The 20,806-nt window shown below is 45.9% G+C and overlaps 4 protein-coding genes across 4 annotated transcripts in view; 1 reads left to right on the top strand and 3 right to left on the bottom strand.

Annotated features, from left to right (window-relative positions):
- ggnbp2 (gametogenetin binding protein 2) overlaps nt 1–7,486 on the bottom strand; it is a 7,804-nt gene extending 318 nt beyond the window's left edge. Inside the window, exons 1-14 of the mRNA XM_070844121.1 lie at nt 7,405–7,486; nt 6,470–6,595; nt 5,500–5,580; nt 5,067–5,320; nt 4,704–4,802; nt 3,392–3,505; nt 3,084–3,293; nt 2,785–2,959; nt 2,512–2,700; nt 2,243–2,402; nt 1,270–1,395; nt 1,007–1,155; nt 710–922; nt 1–471 (exon numbers count right to left, since the gene is read on the bottom strand). The exon at nt 1–471 is cut by the window's left edge and continues 318 nt beyond it. Coding sequence (XP_070700222.1) covers nt 265–471; nt 710–922; nt 1,007–1,155; nt 1,270–1,395; nt 2,243–2,402; nt 2,512–2,700; nt 2,785–2,959; nt 3,084–3,293; nt 3,392–3,505; nt 4,704–4,802; nt 5,067–5,320; nt 5,500–5,580; nt 6,470–6,562 — 2,070 coding nt within the window. The 5' untranslated portion in view covers nt 6,563–6,595; nt 7,405–7,486 and the 3' untranslated portion in view covers nt 1–264. The remainder of the gene's footprint in view (nt 472–709; nt 923–1,006; nt 1,156–1,269; nt 1,396–2,242; nt 2,403–2,511; nt 2,701–2,784; nt 2,960–3,083; nt 3,294–3,391; nt 3,506–4,703; nt 4,803–5,066; nt 5,321–5,499; nt 5,581–6,469; nt 6,596–7,404) is intronic.
- dhrs11a (dehydrogenase/reductase 11a) overlaps nt 1–20,806 on the bottom strand; it is a 48,761-nt gene that overhangs the window by 17,827 nt on the left and 10,128 nt on the right. The gene's annotated exons all lie outside the window — the stretch shown is intronic.
- On the bottom strand, nt 7,856–10,114 carry pigw (phosphatidylinositol glycan anchor biosynthesis, class W). The gene is made up of 2 exons (XM_070843790.1): nt 10,016–10,114; nt 7,856–9,785 (listed from the first exon to the last, which is right to left on the bottom strand). The coding sequence occupies exon 2, from the start codon at nt 9,780–9,782 to the stop codon at nt 8,298–8,300; it is 1,485 nt and encodes a 494-aa protein (XP_070699891.1). The 5' UTR covers nt 9,783–9,785; nt 10,016–10,114; the 3' UTR covers nt 7,856–8,297.
- LOC139213057 (unconventional myosin-XIX) lies at nt 10,676–20,644 on the top strand. Its single transcript, XM_070843670.1, has 24 exons — nt 10,676–10,810; nt 11,930–12,077; nt 12,819–12,967; nt 13,338–13,451; nt 14,115–14,247; nt 14,337–14,406; nt 14,493–14,595; nt 14,681–14,777; nt 14,885–14,961; nt 15,293–15,383; nt 15,588–15,753; nt 15,949–16,022; nt 16,112–16,233; nt 16,470–16,583; nt 17,193–17,369; nt 17,454–17,591; nt 17,684–17,791; nt 17,866–17,936; nt 18,018–18,097; nt 18,973–19,130; nt 19,349–19,478; nt 19,787–19,872; nt 19,960–20,283; nt 20,366–20,644. The coding sequence occupies exons 1-24, from the start codon at nt 10,751–10,753 to the stop codon at nt 20,477–20,479; spliced, it is 2,904 nt and encodes a 967-aa protein (XP_070699771.1). The 5' UTR covers nt 10,676–10,750; the 3' UTR covers nt 20,480–20,644.

The raw sequence follows: 20,806 nt of genomic DNA on the forward strand, positions 1-20,806 counted from the left end.
CGTGGCCAAAACATTTGATGGAAACGTGTTTGTGTACAAGTGAGAGAGAGAGAGAGAGGAGAGAGAGAGAGAGAGAGAGAGACAGAGAGAGAGAGAGAGACAGAGAGAGAGAGAGAGAGGGAGAAACAGAAAGTAAGAATCACGTTTACTTTAAAGGAGAAATGACTGAATAAGACACCAAATGTACTTCAGAATGATCTCTTCTAAAGACACTGCAGCAGCGGTCACGAGTGTTTTTCCTGGGGGAGGATGTGAGTAGTGCAGTTAGTTGACACTGGTGGTGGCGGCAAACCACTTTCCACAGACAGGCTTACTCCGCTCAGTGGCACGGCAGTAGTTGGTGAATTTCTCTTTCAGGAGCTGTCGGTACTGGTGGCGGTTGTTGTAGAAGGACTGGTTTCTTTCTAAAAAAGCCTGGATTTCATCCTGCGTCAGACAGTTCTCCTCATCTGAGGTGGCCTCTGAATCGTCCTGTGTGAGGAACACAACACAACATAAGAGCTTACAAAAGTCAAACCAGCGAATAATCTAATTCATACTAAGACAAAGTGAAAAGTAGTTCAACAGAAACAACACAAGCTCTTCAGTTTCCTTTAAAACAGAGTGCAGGCCTTTCCTACAGCAGACATGTTTACTTCCAGGGCTAAACAGAAGAGGGCCGTCAATACCGTTACTGCTTTTCAGTGTGTGAAGCTCCTTTCTCACTAACCAGAAGTTCCACTAGACTCATGTTTGCCTCTGGAGGACTCGGATAAAGGCTGAGGTTCTTTTGATGGACTGTCCACGGTAACCGTAGTGCAATGCTGGAAAATGTATCGCCACACAGAGAGGAGAAGATTTCTTTGGTTCGGCAAGTGTGCGACGGTGGTGGACCGTGGCCTGTAGTGTTCCCATCTGACGTACAACCTTCACCTTTCTGCCCCTGTGGAAACGTGCACGCTTTAGTTAAGACACAGCAGTAAACGCTCTGCAGACAGCAGGTGAACTCTACAGGTTGCCCTCCCACCTGGTTGTTGCATAAACCCTTGCCCTTCCTCTTCTTCTTTTTACTCTTGCATTGAGTGTTTTCCTCAGAGTGCGTCCAGCAGTCCACACAACTGTCTGTTCCATCCTCCTCCTTGTCTTCAGCACAGCGATGGGCATTTGAGTCATCTCCTGCACAAGGAAGACAAAACACACTGTGAGAAAGACCACAAAGGATGTTTAAAGGACCCTGAAACGGTTTCTGGATGCAAAATCATCAGCATCTTCGAGCTACTCAGACCAGACCTGCTTCGTCATGGTTGCATATTCCCTCGGAGCAGGCGATATCAGAGCCTTCTCGCGACCCCGTCTCACTGCCTTCCATACTTGAGGAGTAGCCACAGTCACTACCATTGCTGTGGGGGGACAAATCTGTGGAAAAATGAAGTATTTCAAAGCTCGTTATTTGTCGTTAAAATAGTTTTGTCTCGCTAATGCAGGGAGCACAATAGAGACACAGGTTTAATGGCTTGTGGTGATGTCTGTGTGAAAGCTTCTGTCTTTTTTATTATTAAAAAACTTAAACGATTGGGAAAAGAAAAGAAAAACCTGGGGGCTGCACTACGAAGCAAGACTTTGCAGCTATTCAGGACCAAGTATAAAAACATAATCCACAGAGGTCACAGCTGCAGAGCCTTCATCATTCTGTCAGCGTGACGATGATCTGCTGTGTAACATTTAGCAGCGTGTGCAATATTATTTTCTGCATCGCGGCTTCGGCTCAACAACTTTGCCTTTATTCCCTCAGCTGAGAAGCTGCATCACTCATAGAGAATATGATCAGGGAAAAGATGGCAGCGCGTTTTACATCTGATTTAAGAACATAACCTTGTTCAGAGCAGGTTGTGTTTGCAGCCTAAGTCACCATGGAGATCTGTCCAGGTTAAAAGAGAGCTCCTGTGATGATTTTGTAAACCCTGGTTTTAGGCTCAATATATTTCGCTAACCTCCTAACCTCCTAACCTCCTCGTCGTTCACCCCTCTGGTCTGCTCACATTGTAAGTTTACAGTCTATGGGAGCAGCAGACCATTTGTGGTCCAGCCATCACTCTTTAAATCCACTATTAGCTTGACCTATTCCATAAAATATTCCACAAACTGAGCTGAAAAACAAAAATGGAGGAGGACACCAGTGATAATCAGGTCCAACACCATAGATGGGGAAACCTCCACCAAACTTGAGAGAAAAATGACAGCCCTGGTCTGCGTGCTGTTTTACCCTGCTTGGTGGTGTCTGGGCAGCTACAGGAAGTGCTTCCACTGGTGGCGCCGCTCTCATCACATCCCGCCCCCTCCTCCTCTTCCTCCTCCTCCTCCTCCTCCTCCTCCTCGTGGCTACCACACACCTTGCATGAGCCCTCTACAGACTCAAGAGAACCCTGCAACACACCAGATGGGCCAGATTTGAATAAAGGCAAACACACGTGTAGCTGCAGATGAACACGGATGTCTTAAATAATGTGAAAGGGGAGCCTCGGTCACTCTTACCTCATCTAGATTTTTCTCCTTTTCCTCTGCCTCCTGCTCGGATATGTCAAAGCCACACTTGTTTTTGCGTCGATTTTTCCGCTTCTGCCTCTTTTTCTCCTGCTTCAGCTCTTTGGCCCTCTCCTCCTCAGACAGCTCCTCCACAAACTGCTCCAGCCGGCTGATCCCCTGCATCTTCTCCACTGCCATCTAAGAGCACATCAATAGATACATTAATAAATAAAATCTGTTTGAAATAATAACATACACAATGCTAGCTTAGAAGTTGTGTACTTCAAAACTTTTGCGTAGCGCATCAATTCCCAAGTGGAACAATATCTGCCAGGTCTGCTCCTCTGCTCGTAGCTTCTGCCAGATCCTGTGCAGCCGCTCATAGAGGTGAATACCCAGACAGGTCAGGACTTCCTCTTGTGCTATGTCAATGGTCTTGGCGTGTCTTTCTCTGCGTCTAAAAAAAAAAAAAAAAACCACATCATTAACCGATTGTATAAATATCCAAATGACCCAAGTGAAGATTACATCAGACGATGAGCGTGTGTTCTGTGGCATTCACTGTTTTAACCTTCACTTACTCATAGCCTCCTGCAAACTCAGGCTCCGCCCGGCCGAGCAGGTGAGCGATGAAGTCCGTCTCACAGCACACATGGATGTGGCGTTCGTGGGGGCAACAGCATAGCCCCTCATACAAGGCAGCGCAGTAGCCCTTCTCTTTACTGCAGTCCAACTCGCCCACCAGGATGTTGTACGCCCTCAGCACTTTATTCTTACAGTCAGTGCAAAACCTGTGGACAAGAAAAGTAATGAGCACTTAATGCAGTTCTTTTTGAGCCTTTGGCATAACATTTAAGAGGGGGAGAAAGCTTTGATGGTCACACATTACCTGTGTTTACGCAAGTATGTCTCCAGCGTCTCTAAGAGACAAGCGCTATCAATGAGGACCACCTCGTCCCTGCACTCCTGAGACATCAGCTCCCACACATCCATCCAGCTTCCCCTGAAAGCAAACATACGGCCACGTCATCACAGGGCATTGCTACCATCTCCTAAACTCCTGATTTTTTGGGTCATGTGGGGGTAGCAGAAATAAGCTGCATTCACAGCACTGGCATAGCTTTTAGGCCAATATGGTGACATCATTAGCAACCAGCCACCCAGTTACACACCAAGCACATATAGAGCTAGCCATATTAGCATTGATTAGGAGTCATGCTTCCGGGCATCGGGCAAATATACAGTACTGGGCATAAGTTTAAGGAAGGTGAGAAGAAATGCTGTAAGGTAAGAATGTTTTCAAAAATATAAAATGTAATCTTTTATTTGTAGCAATTTACAAAATGCAAAGTGAGCGAACAGAAGAAAAGTCTAAGTCAGTATTTTGGTGTGACCACCCTTTGTCTTCTTTGTTCGCTCACTTTGCATTTTGTAAATCAAGAAAAACAAACAATTAAGTTTCATATTTTTGATAGCTTTCTTACTTTACAGCATTTCTTCACACCTTCCTAAGACGTTTGCACACTATAAGGCCCATATTCACTCTCCTTTTAGCTCTGTTGTTGGTCTCCTCCAAGTCCTGATGAAAACATGTGGCTCATTAGCTGCTAAATGCCCCACTACGCTCACTATACTTAAGCAATGCCAAGCATGTCTGACTGAGGCCGTTTGGCCAAGTTTGTATACCTTCGATCTACAAAATGTTCCATTCACCACATCAGCTGATTCTTGAGAAAAAACACAACTGCAGTCAAAAGTTGTGCACATCTGCAAGCTTTAAAGATCATACAGACAACCAACTAGTTTCTGTGTCAGTCAAAGTGCTCACTGTCTGTATATATTCTCAACGACCCAGAGGAAAAAACCAAGAACAAAATAGTACACAGTGATGACTGGCTCAAACAGAGACCTAACTCAGTCTTTTCTGGTGTGTGTCTACATGAAGGGAGCACAAGGTGACACGAGACGATGCCAAACACAGTAGGTCATCTTCCAGTGTCATTCTGAAACTCTAACAGTCTCTTTGTGCCTCTTTCCCTGGGGTTTGATAGAAGACAACTTAAACACACTGATCCCGGCAGCTGGGAAGAGTTACTATTCCACCTCGAAAAACAGACCTCTTTACACCAAAATCCTAAACATTGTTTTATAAATTAAATATTATATATAATATATATATTATATATATAAATATTACTCACCCCAAAGGTTTGGGTTTGTGTGTGTCTAAGGAGTGTAGCTGGCAGCGTTTGTTCTTTTTACTTTTTGGAATGGCATCAATCATGTCATTCAGCTTTGACCTGTAAAAAAACAGAAAAACCTTTAATAAAATCCCAACATTGTGTTCAACAGTAAAGAAGTACATCAGTGCAAGCCGTCACTAAATAAACAAAAAACCTACATCACATTTTTATTAAGTTCATTTATTTAAAACCCCTTGCTACATATCTCTGTATCAAAAGGACTTAACGTGAGAAAACCAGTACAGATGGAGCACTGAAGAGGAGATCAGTGTGTGTGCAGTACAGGAACAGAAAAAACCAACACACTTCTCTATATCTTACCCATGGACGTAGAAGAGGGTGTAGAGCTTCTTCACATCTGCTAAACAGGCCTTAGTGACAGAGAGCATGCCAGTGGGTTTCACTGTGAGGGGCTCCAGGGCCGGGTTCCCAGATTCCACTAAATGTGAGAAGAGGCGCTCCACACTTCGTCTGCAGCCCACGCATGGCACCAGCTGAGATAATGCACCGTACACCTCTCTGGATGTCACCATCAGGGCGATATTCAAGTCCTGTTGCTTCAACTTGGAGTGATACTAAAAGCCACAGGACCATACATCTGTCACCACTTTGTTTACAAGTCACATGAAGATAAACGACAGCTTTTCACATCGGCTTATGTATATAATAGGAGGGATGGAGCGGGAAAAAATCAACGTGCTTTTGTACATTTTATAAAGGGGCTAATGTGTAATATTAAAAAAAAAAAACTCACCTCAGAAAATTGTTTCCAGTGAGAAGTGTTTATTTCACGGCTGTCAACATCCATGACGCCATCAGAAAATTCCATCACCATCTGACAAGAAAAGACAACATACACCAATTAATGCACACTATAGAAATGCCAGAGACAGAATTCAGCCGTGCTGATAACTGCCACAAGGCAAAAACATTTCTCCGAGAGTCGACGGTGTCACTGTTTAGGCGTCTGGTATCACATGCCCATAATCAGAGGCAAGATTGGCTTCTTGGTTGTTAAGATTTATACACACACAAATACAGTTGTTGACACTGACTGTCTAGCAGGTGGCCGTACACTAGGTCAGGGATAAGGTACAGCACAACTAACAGACCGCAGAATGCCATAATTGACCAATCAGACTAGAGTATCGAACAAAGCCTTGAAATAAAATCAGATACCTCTAACTCAGCTTTTTACTATTCTAAAATTAGAGTGCCAGTTTTACTGTGTGTCGCCATTTCAACAGTAGTGTAAGAGCTTAGCGCTCCCATATAAAAGGGAGGATGAACTCCCAGGTCTACCTTGAGGTGTATCAATGTAATACGTAATGATGAAATGCATTATTCTACATTATCAATATTTTATTTATATTAGGACGTGTTGAGAAAGCCTAACTGGTGGAACACTTTGTGACATGTGTCATCTCTTATCCCCACCTGGCCATGGAAATGTTTTTGTCCAAGTCTCAAGCTTTCTTTATTCAGCTGCCTAAAAGATTGCGCAACAAGGTTAGCGAAACTGATGTTTGCCCCATAAACAGACTGGAATTTAACATTTTGATAATGATCTGAGCTCGGTCATAATTAAGGCTTTGCGTCTGGACTGGATTAAATCCGTTAGAGGCTGATGTGCAGTGCTAACACCAGACCCAAAGAGGCTTATGGTCGGTGAGCCACTTCTCACCTGTGATCTTCATGCACCGTGTACGGTAAAGCTTACTCACCGTGAGAGTATCGTCGATGTACAGGGGGATCTGTCTGGCCAGGAACGGGTAGTCCTCTTCCCCTTCCCTGCAAACGGCCACCAGACGAGCCATGACTTCTTCCAGTTTGGCTGTGGAGCGACCGGCCTGTAGATGACCCACAAACACCCACTGAGCACATCTGACAACGACACAGGCTACTCCGAGCTAGTGCTAATCTACTGCGGCTAACTACGGCATCGGCTACAGTAGAAGCTCTCTCACAGACAGGCTTAAGCTAGCGGACACCGAAGCACGGTACGAAGAGCCAACCATCCACTGGTGCTCACACCACCTGATTTAGCACACTAGCACACTACACACACTACACACACTAACCAACTGACCCACAGTTAATCAGCTAAGTTAGCGAAACAACCTGGGAAACAAGAGCCTGGAGGGAGAAACGACACGGATCATTTTTTAATGTGTAAAATCTGTTTCTACCCGTTTTGACTGAATCTGTTTAAGTAATGGGAACAGGTTTGATGTCTTCTGGACAGGACACAGCACTAACCGGCGGCTAGTCAGTGAACGTTAGCCTGCTAGCTAATTTCATTAGCCACGACGACTACAGTAATGAGGAAGCCGGTGAGCGTGTTGTGTGTGTAATATTCTCCAGCCATCACTGTACACTCGAGTGTACAGTACAGTAATACACAATAAACACGTAGCGGTGTTGGTGTAGTTTGTAAACGCCCTGTCCGTACCAGCAAACTTGGCTAACTCACTACTTAGCAGCGCTGCCCTACAAAGCTAGCGTTAGCACGCTAGGATCCGGCTAATATAAAGTTAAACTGGCTGACTAGCTACTTAGCGACTGTCACTTCCATCGGCCTCCCGGACTAACGTTTAAAAACTGGCACCTTGACAGAACAAGGGGACGTCTGGCTAAAACCGATCATTGCTCCACTTACCCGCGTCTGAAAGTCCCCCTATAAAAATAAACAAGTGCGACAGTGGAGCGGAGCTGCTACGGTGGCGGACTCTTCATCACTGATTTGACCTTTGCCCTCGGCGCGTCGCCGCTGACGCAGTGGGGCGTGTGGCCTCCAGGGGGCGCGCTGAGGATACGGCTAGGTGTCTGTTCACACAGGTAGAGACATCACATCCGGTGTGTTACAAAGCCATCACTTCTCACTCCACCTTAGCCCCTAGTCGTTGTTGTTGTTGTTCTATGTTCAGGGATGTTGACGGACACTGAGATCTCAGTAGAATGTTATTCCAGAGAAACAGAGCTGCATAGAGCAATGAAACAAGCAGCGAGGGTCAAATAAAGGAGAAAGAGAAGAGATCAGAATCAACTTTATTGGCCCAGTATGTGCACACATAAAGGATGTGCATATGCACAGTAGATATACAGGCGCAAAAGCTCTACAGAATAATAACAATAATAATAACAATAATAATAATTACTTTTTAATCTCCTTTTGGGGAAGTTTTTTTTCACTCCAGTTCACACATGAAGCAAAGACTTGTAGCTGTGGGGAGGGATGCCACATAGCGGCATCTTATTTTCCCCTCAGGCTTGCTGCTGAACATGTCCATCAGAAGGCCAATCCTATATAAGAGGAATGAATTATTTAGCAGCAATGACTCAACTGTTTCTTTAAACAAACGCAAATCAAGTAAGAGCGTTTAACAACATGTGTCTGGTTTTTAGCCCAAGTCCTCACTTATTCTGAGACACCATTTTATCAAGATCTTCCAAGTGGTTTTGATTGTCCTGAATCTCAACATGGGTCACTCCTGCTCCACAAACACCTTAAAGACACACAAATTAACCTTTTTGGTTTCCACATGTGCTGTTTCACCAGAATTTTACTGTAATTCCACAAAGATGTAAAACATGTATTACAAAGCAGTTCGTAAACATGTACGCCAGCAAAACACACACCGAAAATAGACTGCTGCAGCCGAGCGTGTTCACTAAGGAGTTGGTCAGTCCGGTCATAACATTCGCAAGTAAGAAAAACAACAACTGGTTCCTGCTGACGGCTTGAACAAGGCAGAGTCTCTCCATTTGACCCGTCTTCTTGTCAGAGACAGAGTCTGATTGTTTTTCACACCAGTTCCACGATGAGGGTACAAAGCGACAGCCAGAGGTTCTTTTAGAAAACAGTAAAACCATATCAGCCACACCGAGGCAGGACATAAAAAACAAAGACTGAGCAACACTCCAGAGGCAGAAAGATAAATTAGCCATGCGGCGAGACACTGGATCCACAAATGTCTGACACGGGGACAAAGCAGCGTACAGGACAAAACTTCCCAAAAAGAGGTTACAGAGAGCTTTGAGCCACTGTCTGACGTGGGATCTGGGCTGCATCACATAGAGTCCGACCTGAACTCCTGCCATGTAGATGGCTATGTAGCCCACTGCAGAGAACAGGCCCTCCTTGTTAGCGTGCAGGAAGTCCTTTTCTCTGTCATTGTTGTGGATGATGAAGGCCTTCAGCCCAGATGTCTCCAGAGTGAACTGATAAAACCCGCTGATCAGAAGGGCAATGACCCACGACTGACTGGCTGGTAAAATGGCCAAAAGCACAGTAGCCACAACTCTGACGATGGCTAGTGTGAAGAAGAAATTCCAGTGGGCGCCGTATTCTGTCACATGCTCGTGGTAACCGGTCATTTTGACGCTCACCAGCCTTCCCATACCGAGAACAACCAGGGGCCACACAGACACGAGCTGCTTTGTGATGTGATGCAGTTTGGATCCTGAGATGTTCTTCCTCCGTGCCTCTGGACAGACGAGGGCGTTTGCAAAAACATACGCTCCGACGCCAAAGTCCATCACACCTGTCCCGTAGGTTTCTGATTTAGCATAGCGCCTTGGGAAGACCATAAAGTCTACGGCCAGAATGCTGATGGCCGTTTTGACATTTACAAACACTCGAAAGTTGGTCACAAAGGGAACCTGGTTGAACTGAACGTGACTCTGGAGGAAGGTGCCGACAGTGCTCTGTGGGTGCCGAGCGGAAGGGTGGCGGTAGATATGGCAAAGCACACAGGCTGACACAAAGGTTAGGCTCACGATGACCTGAGGAAGCGTGGCGTTCAGGACGGTGCACGACAGGACGAGGGGAAGAACAAGCACAAAGAAGTCTAGGATCAAGTGAGAAACCAATGGCAGTGGCAGCAGGGCAGTCCCTCTCGCCTGATGGTAGAGGATCAGAATCAGCCCTCGGTTGAGGAGGCATAGTGGGGTGAGAAAAGAGCCCAGCGCCACCTCCTGCAGACTGGTCCCATTGAGATTACTGACGAACGCCTCCTTCAGATCCCTCTGAGACATTGCCTGCAGACATTAAAATACATTTTATACTACATAAGAGAGTCTAGAGACAGATACATATGAATATACGCGATGGACACGGGGTAATAGAAGAACATTTAAAACACTGTAGTGCCACCAAGCTAATTGCAGCAGGTAACATGAATCACGGAGTCAGTTAAATTCTCTAATGAATACTGTATAAGACGTTTAGCGACGTTGCCAATGTTGTGTGTGTAGTCCTTAGTCCTCACCAGGTGTTTGTCGGCCAGGTAGGAGGAATGCAGGTGGACTGAAAGCCTGTTTTACTGCTGCTTCCCCACCGTCATGCTGCAGCGACCAATTCACTTCCGTATTCAGGAACGTGACGCATTCACGACGGCTCGGATTTCTGGCAGCTTTCCACCGAACCAGTATTTATCTTCCCTGTATCTATTGGTGGACAACTTTAAAGGTGCATACCGCCACCTGCTGTACGGGAGTGTGTCGATTCATGTAAATAATCATTTGAACACTTTATACAAGTTTATAGAAAACACATTTCAGTAAAGTGTTCTACACATCAAAGCGGTCTACATCCTCTCGAGCGTTACACCACCGACACTGATTTGATGGACTCTTCCCGGTCACACATACGGTGGAGTGAAGCCCCGCCACCCGTGACCGTGTGCCGCTTACCTGCTCTCTGAAGTCCATTAAAGTGATTACACTAAATCAGAGTGGGGGGGGCAGCCAGCGGCGGACAGCTGGGCCCGTGAAGCGGCAGGAAGAGGGCGGGAATCAGGGAGAGGTTAGTCGGAGCGGGACGGACAGGCAGCAGGCACGGGAAGCTGTCCTCCAGGAGTAATGGAAAATCTAGAGTTTGAGGGCTACCGGGCAGAGTAACCACGGCCACCGGGCAGAGTAACCACGGCCACCGGGACAGAGTCTACACAGGGCTGTTAGTGCGGCTTTAAACACACACCGACGTGACGTTAACGGTCAAATCAATGAGTTCAGCGGACAACCGACGAGACGTCGGAGCAGGACAGAGACACGGAGGGGCGACGGTAAGTTGGAGGACCCGTCCACGGTGTCCACACCGGTGGTTCACGGGCTTTATCGAGTTCTACGGTTACTGACAAGCTACAGCTGACCTGCTTCTCACCGGGCGGCACCGGCTCTCTGTTTTAACTGGCCCCGTTAATGAACGTAAACCTGCGACCGAATATCAGTAACTTTTCTGAATCCAGTGTTTAATGCGCCACGTGAAAATAGTCCCTACGGTGCCTAGGGGGTACATGACACATAACCTGAAAGAACGTGTCCCTACCTTCCCTGAGAAAAGCTAAAAACGACATGTAAACATGCAGAGGAACGGGACTGACGCCTGGATATTTAGGTTATGCCTTATTCCGGGGGTGCTGCCACTGGGTCGGTAGTACATATGAGTACATTCACTAAATTGCCAGATTTTTGACTGGAGTTTGGTATGCGAATAGCAGACTACTCAAACAGGTGTCACAACATTTAAGTAATCATTTATATATATATATATATATATATATATATATATATATATATATATATATATATACACGTGTGTGTGAGATTTGTACTTTTTGTACTTTTACTGCTTTCCAAAATCATGATACAACATACTGCCATAACATGAGACTTTATTCCTAAATGTGCTGTATGTTTTAGCTGTGTGCCTCTTGAATGTGTTGTGTATTTGGGATATTACTCATGTTGAACTGGGTATTGAATACATGCCTTATTTACATGGTTTGTAATGGCCTTGCAGAATGATGGGATGTAGGCTAACCTGCCACTGGATTAATTCTGTCTGCAGGAATTTAGTCCCTCAGACTGCTGACAGTTGTCAAGCAGGCGGCAGGTCCAGGCCATGTGATCTTGGCAGGATAAGGCAGACTTACATGAGTCAGTCTGAAGTGATTGACGTATTTACCAAAGGGGTTCTGCACATTTACATGAAGCAAATGTAGCACTATGGGCCATCTTAGTCCCCTAAGATAAACCATGGTGTCAATGAAAACAGCACGATCAATGAATCTACACATGTAATCTGAAAGGTGTCTGTCCGCCCTCCCAAAGCCAAGGAAAAAGCTTAAACATTTAACTGAGTAGAGATGGTAGAATGACAAACACGATCCATTTAAACACAGGTGAAAGGATTTGTCCGGAAAGCTCAGGCTCCTCACCCGTCCCTGGATGATTCACTGGAGGGTGACGTTCAGGCCTTCCTCACAGATGAAGACCAACTCCACACTTACGACGACCTCACTAAGGTCAACCCAGTGACCCCAACGACAGGTAACAAACAGGGCTGTGATGCCCCCACAGACGTGATGAGTGCTGTCGCTGCCTGCTGTTTGAGCAAAGTAGCATTTAAGTCATTTCACCTTTTCTTCTACATTTTGGTGGGTTTTGGCCAACAGAGATGCCCCCCCACTGAACATGATGGCATCAATCTTGATTTCTCTACTGCTGCGGTCTGTGCGTGCTGAGTACTTGATATGTTGCTTAGACAAAAACACCAGCCAGCATGACACAGTGTTTTCCAGCTCATGTCACCTTGGATTGCTGCATTTGCTGCCTATTATTTGACCAAGAAGCCAAGGACATGATTTACTTTGCTGGCTGACACATGCCTCCCTCCTTATTATAACAGGCTGGGGACATGGGTAAATAGAAAGCACAGTATCACACATGAAGTGTCTACGTGCAACATTTTTACTCCTCATTGTTTGTCTTGGCATTAAAATGCAGTGTCAACTATGCATTATTACTGTTATTATGATTCAGTGAACATTTTAGTTAGTATTTGAAGCTGGTGTACGTTTAGTGCAACAGTACAGCTCAGTAACAGCAGAGGTCAGGGTAACATCAGGGAGCTACCGTAGGACCTGGTGGACAGCTGGTGGACTGATTGTGCCGCGTCTGTTATGTAGCACATGTTATTTTACACGTTCAGATCATTTCATTATAGGTAAGTAAAGTATTGATCTTGCCTGTTTAAAACGCCTAAAGGATTTTAATGTTTTCCTCCGGTAGTGCTGAAATGCCTGCAGGCCAGGTACAGCGTGAATGTGTTTTACACCCATGCTGGCTGCACCTTGGTGGCTCTGAACCCCTTTCAGCCAGTTCCAGACCTCTACTCTCTGGAGGTGATGAAGGAATATCATCGCACCCCTCAGCCCCAGGTATTTAGTCACAGCTTATGTGTACCTCTCCACAGGCTTTTGAACTATGTCGGGGACAGATGAATGGTGTGGACGGTGGGGTGGGGGTAGGTGGATGGATTGTGTCCAGGACTAAATCCTGCACTACTGCAGATGTTAAAAAACGACCCACCTGGTACCACAGGTGTGTCAACAGCAGTCAGTATTTCCTCAGTATGTCAGCAGAGTTTTGAATCAATCATGCCATTTTGTGGTCACTTGGACCACTTCAAAGGTACATTCAGACGTCCGCCCCCCTGCGCCAGCAGCTTCACAGTCATCTCGCTAAACTCTTGAAGACTGCCGGCTCTCCCTGCACTCGTCTTAATAACTCTGTATATTTTGTCGACAGGAGCTCAAACCACACATCTTCATTGTGGCGGAAGAGGCCTACAGGAACGTTCAGGGCCAGCTGGAGCCAGTGAACCAGTCCTTGGTGGTGAGCGGAGAGAGCGGTGCAGGAAAGGTAAACCAACATATACTGTAGCGCACTGAGCTTAAAGGATGGATGTAACCGGTTACATCAGTCGGGGGTTCAAACTAGGTGCTTTTTTCACTTACAATTCCACACAAATGAAGGCATTGGCCAATTCACAGTGTATGGACTAAGCTGATTTGGCATTTGTAAGCTGGCTTGTTTCAACAATTTTAAGTCCTCAATATTATTACTGCATGTTTGTCATGCAGAAGAGTTCACTAGGTGAAGGGCAGCTTGGACCTGTGTATCTGTTGGCACTTCACTGATTGATGAAATACAAAAGCAGTTAATTTGCTGTTTGAAATGCAGAGATGACTGTGAGCCATAGGGGCTGGTGTGTCCTCGTACATGTTAAGCAGCTCTACTGGTTTGTTTTAAATAAACACAAACTTGTGCTCTTTTGGTTTCACCTCCTGAAACATGAGAACGTTTTGCTTTTCTCTCATCTCACCGTGTTAAACAGGTTACTGCTTCGGCTTTGTGCTGATTAGACCAAATAGGCAACTTCTGACGGTTATTGGTTTTTCCGTTTAATACACTTTTAAAAAAACGAATCAGTCGGTCAATGAAAGAAGGTTCTGATGTGTGTAACTCAGGTCAAAGGATTAGTAGACCCAACCTTTAGTGACCCAGCGTTGTGTCTCTTCACAGACGTGGACGTCTCGTTGCCTGATGAAATATTACGCTACTGTGGCGGCCTCCCCCACGGTGGTGAGGAGTCAGGACACGGTGGAGAGGATAGAGGGGAGGGTGCTGGACTCCAATCCCATCATGGAAGCTTTTGGTGAGGCACATGATTGCTGATGTCTTGTGAATGTGACTAAAAACCCAGTGGAGATGGACACTCAGCCAACACTTTCCCTCCATACGCAGGCAATGCCTGTACGCTGCGGAACAACAACAGCAGCCGCTTTGGAAAGTACATCCAGCTCCAGCTAGACAGGTACTGACCGCTGCGTCCGCCTACATCAGTGTACTACAGGTTGTCGGTCAGTTTAACGTGTTCATGGTGCTGTTTTATACACGCAGGAGTCAGCTGTTAGTGGGGGCGTCAGTGCACACATATTTGCTAGAGAAGACCAGGGTGGCCTGCCAATCTGCTAATGAGAGGAACTTCCACATTTTCTACCAGGTGAGTTTCCAGCGCTGCTTTATTTTAATATCTACACATTCACGTGTAATTCAGATGTAAACGCTCGGAGCACGCTGTCTTTTAGATGATGAAAGGGGCCACAGACGAGCAGAGGAACGAGTGGAAGATGCCACACAGCCAACGTTTTACGTGGCTGCCGAATTCTGAAAAAAACGTTGAGGGTTGGTCTCTATTTTTCTCACGTGTTTAATTTAGTTTAGTTTTGTCTTTCACTCTGCACACTTTTGTGATTCCCACAATCGACTGCTGTTCATTGGATGTTTTGTAGAGGACTGTTTCCAAGAGACTGTGGAGGCGATGGTTCATCTGGGCCTTAACGCAGACAGGCAGAGACAGATATTCAGGGTAAAGCATTCATCGTCGATGGCACTTTAACCCCCTGTATTCAGCATTTCTAAACTCTATGGAAACACTCCAGTGATTTAGAAGGCATTACAATTGTAAGCCACAATATAGACATTTTTAAGTGTTAATTAATGTACAGTATTACCTAACCCTGCTATCAATTCTTACACCTGTGTTATTATTAATACATTTATATGTGCTGACATTACAGTATGATGTAAACTATTCAACAAATGCTTATATGCTGCTGATAAATGCTAAATGGAAGGATTTGAGTAAAGCAAACTGTTTTTGATTATCTCTTTAATGTCTCTTTTGTCATTTATTACAGATATTAGCAGGGATTCTGCAGATGGGGAACGTGAATTTTTCCTCTTCAACAGATGAATCACAAGCTTGTAACCTAGACGACCAGTCCAAAGGTATTGGATAGGATTTTGCTTCCATATTAATTGAGCTCTGATCAATCATTTCTACCTACTGGGTGCTTAAAGATCTCTTCCTTTCATGCATTTTGCTGCTGGATTGAAGGACAAATCCCATGATGCCACAGTGCTCCCTGACAGTGACTGTCACCAAACATGGAATGGGAAGATAACCGCTTTCCACTCCCGCCTGTGTTTCAGACTTCACGCAGAGGGCTGCCGAGTTGCTGCGCGTCCCCGCCGAGGAGCTTCGCACGTGTCTCAGAGTGAGGACGCTGAAGGCGGGGAAGCAGAGCGTGCTCAAGCCCTGCTCCCAGGCCGAGTGCAGCGTGAGGAGAGACTGCCTGGCCAAGGTCATCTACGCCCAGTAAGGACGAGGGTTTGATCGTCAAACAGCACAGCAGTGTGTCAGAATGTGATGACGCTGGTAACGCTCAAGCTTGTTTTTGTCCCGTGACGAAACACTTGGTGCTGTTTTGTGTACAATAAACAGCGAGGAAGGTGGATGTAGAGGACTGGCTCTCTGTATTCTGTGAGTAAGTGTGTCACTTGTCTCCAACAGGTTATTTGAATGGCTGGTTACATTCATCAACAACAGCATATGTGCAGACAAATCCACGTGGTGCAACTTCATAGGTAAACGCCTTATGGTCAGTCACTTCATGGACAACACGCCCATTTCTTTTCAGAAGCTCACACTGTCCTCTCCTCTCTGTGGTGTCCAGGAGTCCTAGATGTGTACGGATTTGAGTGTTTCCACATCAATAACCTGGAGCAGCTGTGCATCAACTACGCCAATGAGAAGCTGCAGCAGCACTTTGTGGCTCATTATCTCCGAGCTCAGCAGGTAGCTCCTGTCGCTCTTCTCTTTCCATGCAGCGATCTCAGCAGGGCCGTAGTTTCTCTGATGGTGTCTGCTTGTTGCCTTAATGTCCAGCCTTCAGACTATACAGGCGGTTCTTAAATCCTTATAAAATCCCTGTTGATCGAAAACAGAGCAACCTGTCGTAACTCTTGTGGCGTGAAAAACAGATTTTGTGCTTATTATATATTAATATTTATGTTTGTGTCTGCTCCACCCAGGAGGAATATGTGTCAGAGGGGCTGCAGTGGTCCTTTATCAAATACCAAGACAACCAGAGCTGTCTGGATCTGATGGAGGGAAGCCCCGTCAGTGTGTTTTCTCTTCTTAATGAGGTAGGCTATATACAGCTTACAGAATTAACAAGCAAACCACACATACACCTATGATAGCCGAATTAATAATAATAATAGAAACACTAATAAGCAAACCTGAAGAGTTCCATAGTTTAGTTTAATTTAACCTTCCTCGCCGATTTGCAGTTATGCCACATAAACAAAATGGTGCTTAATAGGGGAACAAAAAGTGACAAAAGTCCAACTTTCATTTGTCTTCTCATCAAACATGAACTCTGTTGTCAGTACTACAACAGTATCAAGGCCCTGTGATCATTTCATCCACATCCAATGAATGTGTTGTTGGAAGGATATTATAAAACGTAGTCCTGATGTCAGACACGTCATGAAAAACCAATCTACACACCTGCCACACGTCTTTTCACTTCGAGTTTCACTTCACTTTTACAAAGAAATTATGCAAGTATGGATTCATCCTTTTAATGCTGCCAATTGTAATGTTTTATAGGAGGGCAGTGTTTTTTACCCTTTGTTTCCGTGCAGAAGGGATTGCAGTCATGCTCTTGGTCGAGTCACACATTGATTAAGTGTTGAGTATATGTATCCATACTAATTGGGGGTATAACTGTTTACATACCTGTCCTACAGGAGAGCCGTCTCAATCGAACCTCAGATGCAAAGACACTGAGGATTCGTTTGGAGAAGGAGCTCCATGATAACGCCAACATCAGCTGGGACAAGTTCAGCAAGGAGCCCCACTTCACTGTGGCTCATTACGCTGGCAAAGTCAGCTACCAGATACAGGGCATGGTGGAGAAAAACAAGGTGTGTAAGAAAAGCTTTGACCTTGTGCTGGGAAAGTTGAGCCCAGACACACTCACTCATCTCCTACCCGGGTTTGTGTTGTAGGACCCGGTGCCACCAGAACTCACCAGCATGCTTCAGAAGTCTGACGACCCGCTGCTTCGCCAGATCTTCGCTGACAAGGACGCTGAAAACCCAACCACCAAGGGGCTCAGCAAAGTCACAGTGGTCTCCAAGTTCAAGGTGGGATGACCGGGGTGACGTCAGCTCGTCTGGGCCTGCAGAGTTCCTCCTGAGAGGGTTTAGACACTGATTATGTTAATGTATGATTGTAGAACTCTCTGGAGAGCCTCATGAGGATCCTCCACACCACAACTCCTCACTACACTCGCTGCATCAAGCCCAACCCAGACTGCAAGCCACTGACCTTCAGGAAGGAGGAGGTAGATGTCCCACACACACATTTAATACTGTCTTCACAGTAGGGAACAGTTCTAATGGTCTGGTCTGCTGTCAGGTTCTCGTGCAGTTGGAGGCCTGTGGGATTGTGGAAACGATTCATATTAGTGCTGCTGGATTCCCAATCAGGTGAGGCACCAAGCCTGTGAACTCCTAATGCTTTGCTTTGTTTCTTTGGATTTTAGTTGACTTGTCATTTCTGTCGTACAGAATTCCTATCAAAGACTTCTTGCAACGTTATGGACTGATTGCAAAGTATTCACATTTCAAGTCAGGGAGTCATGGTGTTGGTAAGTAGAGTTTGTTGCAGGATGCTTTTAAGATCAGTCTTTTAAGATCTGTCTTTTAAGATCAGTCTTTTAAGATCTGGCTTGCTTAAGAGTGATTTTATTTCCTCTCTTTAGGTCTGCTGGTTTATTCTCCCTTTCCTTCAGTAGCCCTCTTAGTAAATGTGATCCTCACTCCTCTGCTCTCCCTGGGACTTTTCCATTTGGTGTATAAAAGCAGGACTTTCTAACAAAAATGTGCAACTTGTTATGAACTTTCCAGGTAAACGCATGCACCTCTGACTATCAGAGCTTGCTTTGCATGTGGTTTTGTTTTTCTCTACTCATTCCTGATCTTTGTGATCTAGAGATCTTCTCTATGGATGGAACTGTTGGTCTGTCTGCCACTTCAGTCCAGACTGGAACAACTATTTGATATTATGAGACATTGATGATCCCCAGAGGATGAATCTTTGATGCATGACTTCAGGATAAATTGTAATAACGTTAGCATGCTAACATGTGCTAAAGTAGCATTATACCTGCTAAACATCAGCATGTTGGCATTGTAATGGTGAGCATGTTGGCATGCTGACGTCAGGCCTCATTGAGCCACTAGCATAGACTCTTTGTGTGGCTGTTTGAGTCTTCAGGGAACCTGCTGACTAATCCTGGCTGCTGGCACACATCAGGTCTGAGAGGTGCACAGTAATCATGTCTGTGTCTGTGAAACCTGTGATGGAGTTCTCTGTGCTCTCACGCTTCCCCACTGATTGACACACTGTCAAACAAACACTATGTGGTAAAACTGAATCTCTGGACTATTTGTGTGCTGCTCTGCCCTTACCTGAACTATGTCTCCAGTGCATCACTCTAATTTGAATCCCTCTCTGCCTCAGATGTGGAAGCTGACAGCAATGACGTTCTTCAACAAGAGGTGGAGAAGCTCCTCGGTGTCGTGTTGCGACACAAGACGTTTGATGCCTCGCAAAACAGTGAAAAACACAGTCCATGGGTTTACTGCGGAAAGACTAAAGTTTTTGCCACCAACTTGATGGTCAGTGGTTTGTATCCTCACACAGTTTTATGTGCAGGGATACGGAACCACAAAGATGCCTGAGAAATATTCTGCCACATAATGCCAAGAATTTCTTTATCACTACGGTCAAATTGATTTAATTGTGTGTTTCAGTTACTTAGCATGTCTTAAGAACAAAGTAATGGCCTCAGGTCTTCTTGGGAGTACTGACCCCCCCCCCGGCTGTTGTCTTACAGCTAGATTTGCTGGAGGATCAGAGGAAGAAGATCCTGTCTCAGTGTGCCTTCATCATTCAGTGCTGCTGGCAGCGGTACCAGCGCCGCAGACGCCACGCCCGCCAGCAGTCTGCTGCTCTGATCCAAGCAGGTAAACTCTTAATGCCCTGGCACAGGTACTGCTGAGAGGAATCGGCAGACCTCTGTGGCCTCACTGCCACCGTGCCACCGAGTCCGCTTCCTTTGACCTGATTGTCTGGCCGGCAGGAAGCAGCTGGCAGTCTGTACACGTTGGTTGCAGGCTGACGCTGTTTATCCCCTCAGCTCATCTGATTAACTTTAATAACAGAAACTTCCCTCTGAGTGGGAGTACGTAAACATTTCTCTCCACAATGCACAGATTAAAGCTGCAGAGTAAATGGCTTGGTTAGATGCTGAAGTGTTTTATGCCTCCTGCAGCGGTGCGGCGCTGGCTGGTCAGGAGGCAGGTCCGGAGGTGGAACAGAGCAGCAGCGGTCATCCAGAACACCTGGAGGAAGTGGAGGGTGGGGCATTTACATCACTGTTTATTCACGTGCACTGCAACCTGCAGTTATGAACAACATGTAAGTACCGTTTCATTCTTGTGGCAGGCACTGCTGAAATCCGTGGCTGAGGCAGAACTGGATGATGTGAAGGACTTAGAGGAGGAGGCCACACCACCACTGAACTCCGTCATCAGGGAGCGGGGCTCCGTGCAGCTCTCCAGCATCCCGGAGCCAGTCACGGTGCGAGGGTGGCCCATGGGCCTGGCCCTGGCCTCAGCCCCGTCCATCACCGTGTCCCTGACCGCCACAGGATTCCAGAAGATGATGTCTGTGATGACCTCCATCAACCTGCCCTCCAGGAAAGGAGAGTATAAGGTGGAGACCAACCAGTACCAGCAGGGGGTCGCCTCCATACGGGCTCAACCCAAGGTGAGGGCTCATGCACACACATTGTGTTTACTCTCCTGTAGAGTTCAATGATTGGTCATTTGAAATGTTTTTCTTCACTCAGGGATCTGTGAAGCTGCACTGCCAGCGATCTCCACTTCTCTACGCTGACAGGCAGCCAGACATGAAGAGTGACGTGACAGGATTCAACGAGATCCTGCTGGAGAAAACTTTGTAAGAGTAGCAGAACTCTAAAGGCTGATTTCATGGACACAGGTGAGGGGCAGTCTGGCACAAAGGTTGTTTTGCGGTGAGGCAGCTTCAGTCTGCCACAAAGGGAACAAAAACCTGGTATTTAAGCTATCATTGTGTTCACACTTGAACAGCAATCATTCACGTCTCTAATTAACTCTTTTTTTTTTAATGCTCATGTTCATCTCTCTCTCTCTTACATTATTTTGCAGGGATGCTAAAACTCCACACCCTTGCATAATATTTTAACTATAAAAATAATCTGTAATTCATAATGTCGGTCTGTAGAGTGTCCAGAAACAATGACCTGCCA

The sequence above is a fragment of the Pempheris klunzingeri genome, chromosome 14, assembly GCF_042242105.1.
Source record: "Pempheris klunzingeri isolate RE-2024b chromosome 14, fPemKlu1.hap1, whole genome shotgun sequence".
Classification (NCBI taxonomy): Eukaryota; Metazoa; Chordata; class Actinopteri; order Acropomatiformes; family Pempheridae; genus Pempheris; species Pempheris klunzingeri.

What these genes read in the sequence shown, in the direction of transcription:
- pigw (XM_070843790.1), bottom strand. Translation starts at nt 9,782, where the DNA reads ATGTCTCAGAGGGATCTGAAGGAGGCGTTCGTCAGTAATCTCAATGGG.
- LOC139213057 (XM_070843670.1), top strand. Translation starts at nt 10,751, where the DNA reads ATGAGTTCAGCGGACAACCGACGAGACGTCGGAGCAGGACAGAGACAC. An exon ending in GCTGCTGGATTCCCAATCAG is followed by an intron (nt 17,937 to 18,017) that starts GTGAGGCACCAA and finishes TCTGTCGTACAG; the next exon opens with AATTCCTATCAAAGACTTCT. An exon ending in GTCAGGGAGTCATGGTGTTG is followed by an intron (nt 18,098 to 18,972) that starts GTAAGTAGAGTT and finishes TCTCTGCCTCAG; the next exon opens with ATGTGGAAGCTGACAGCAAT.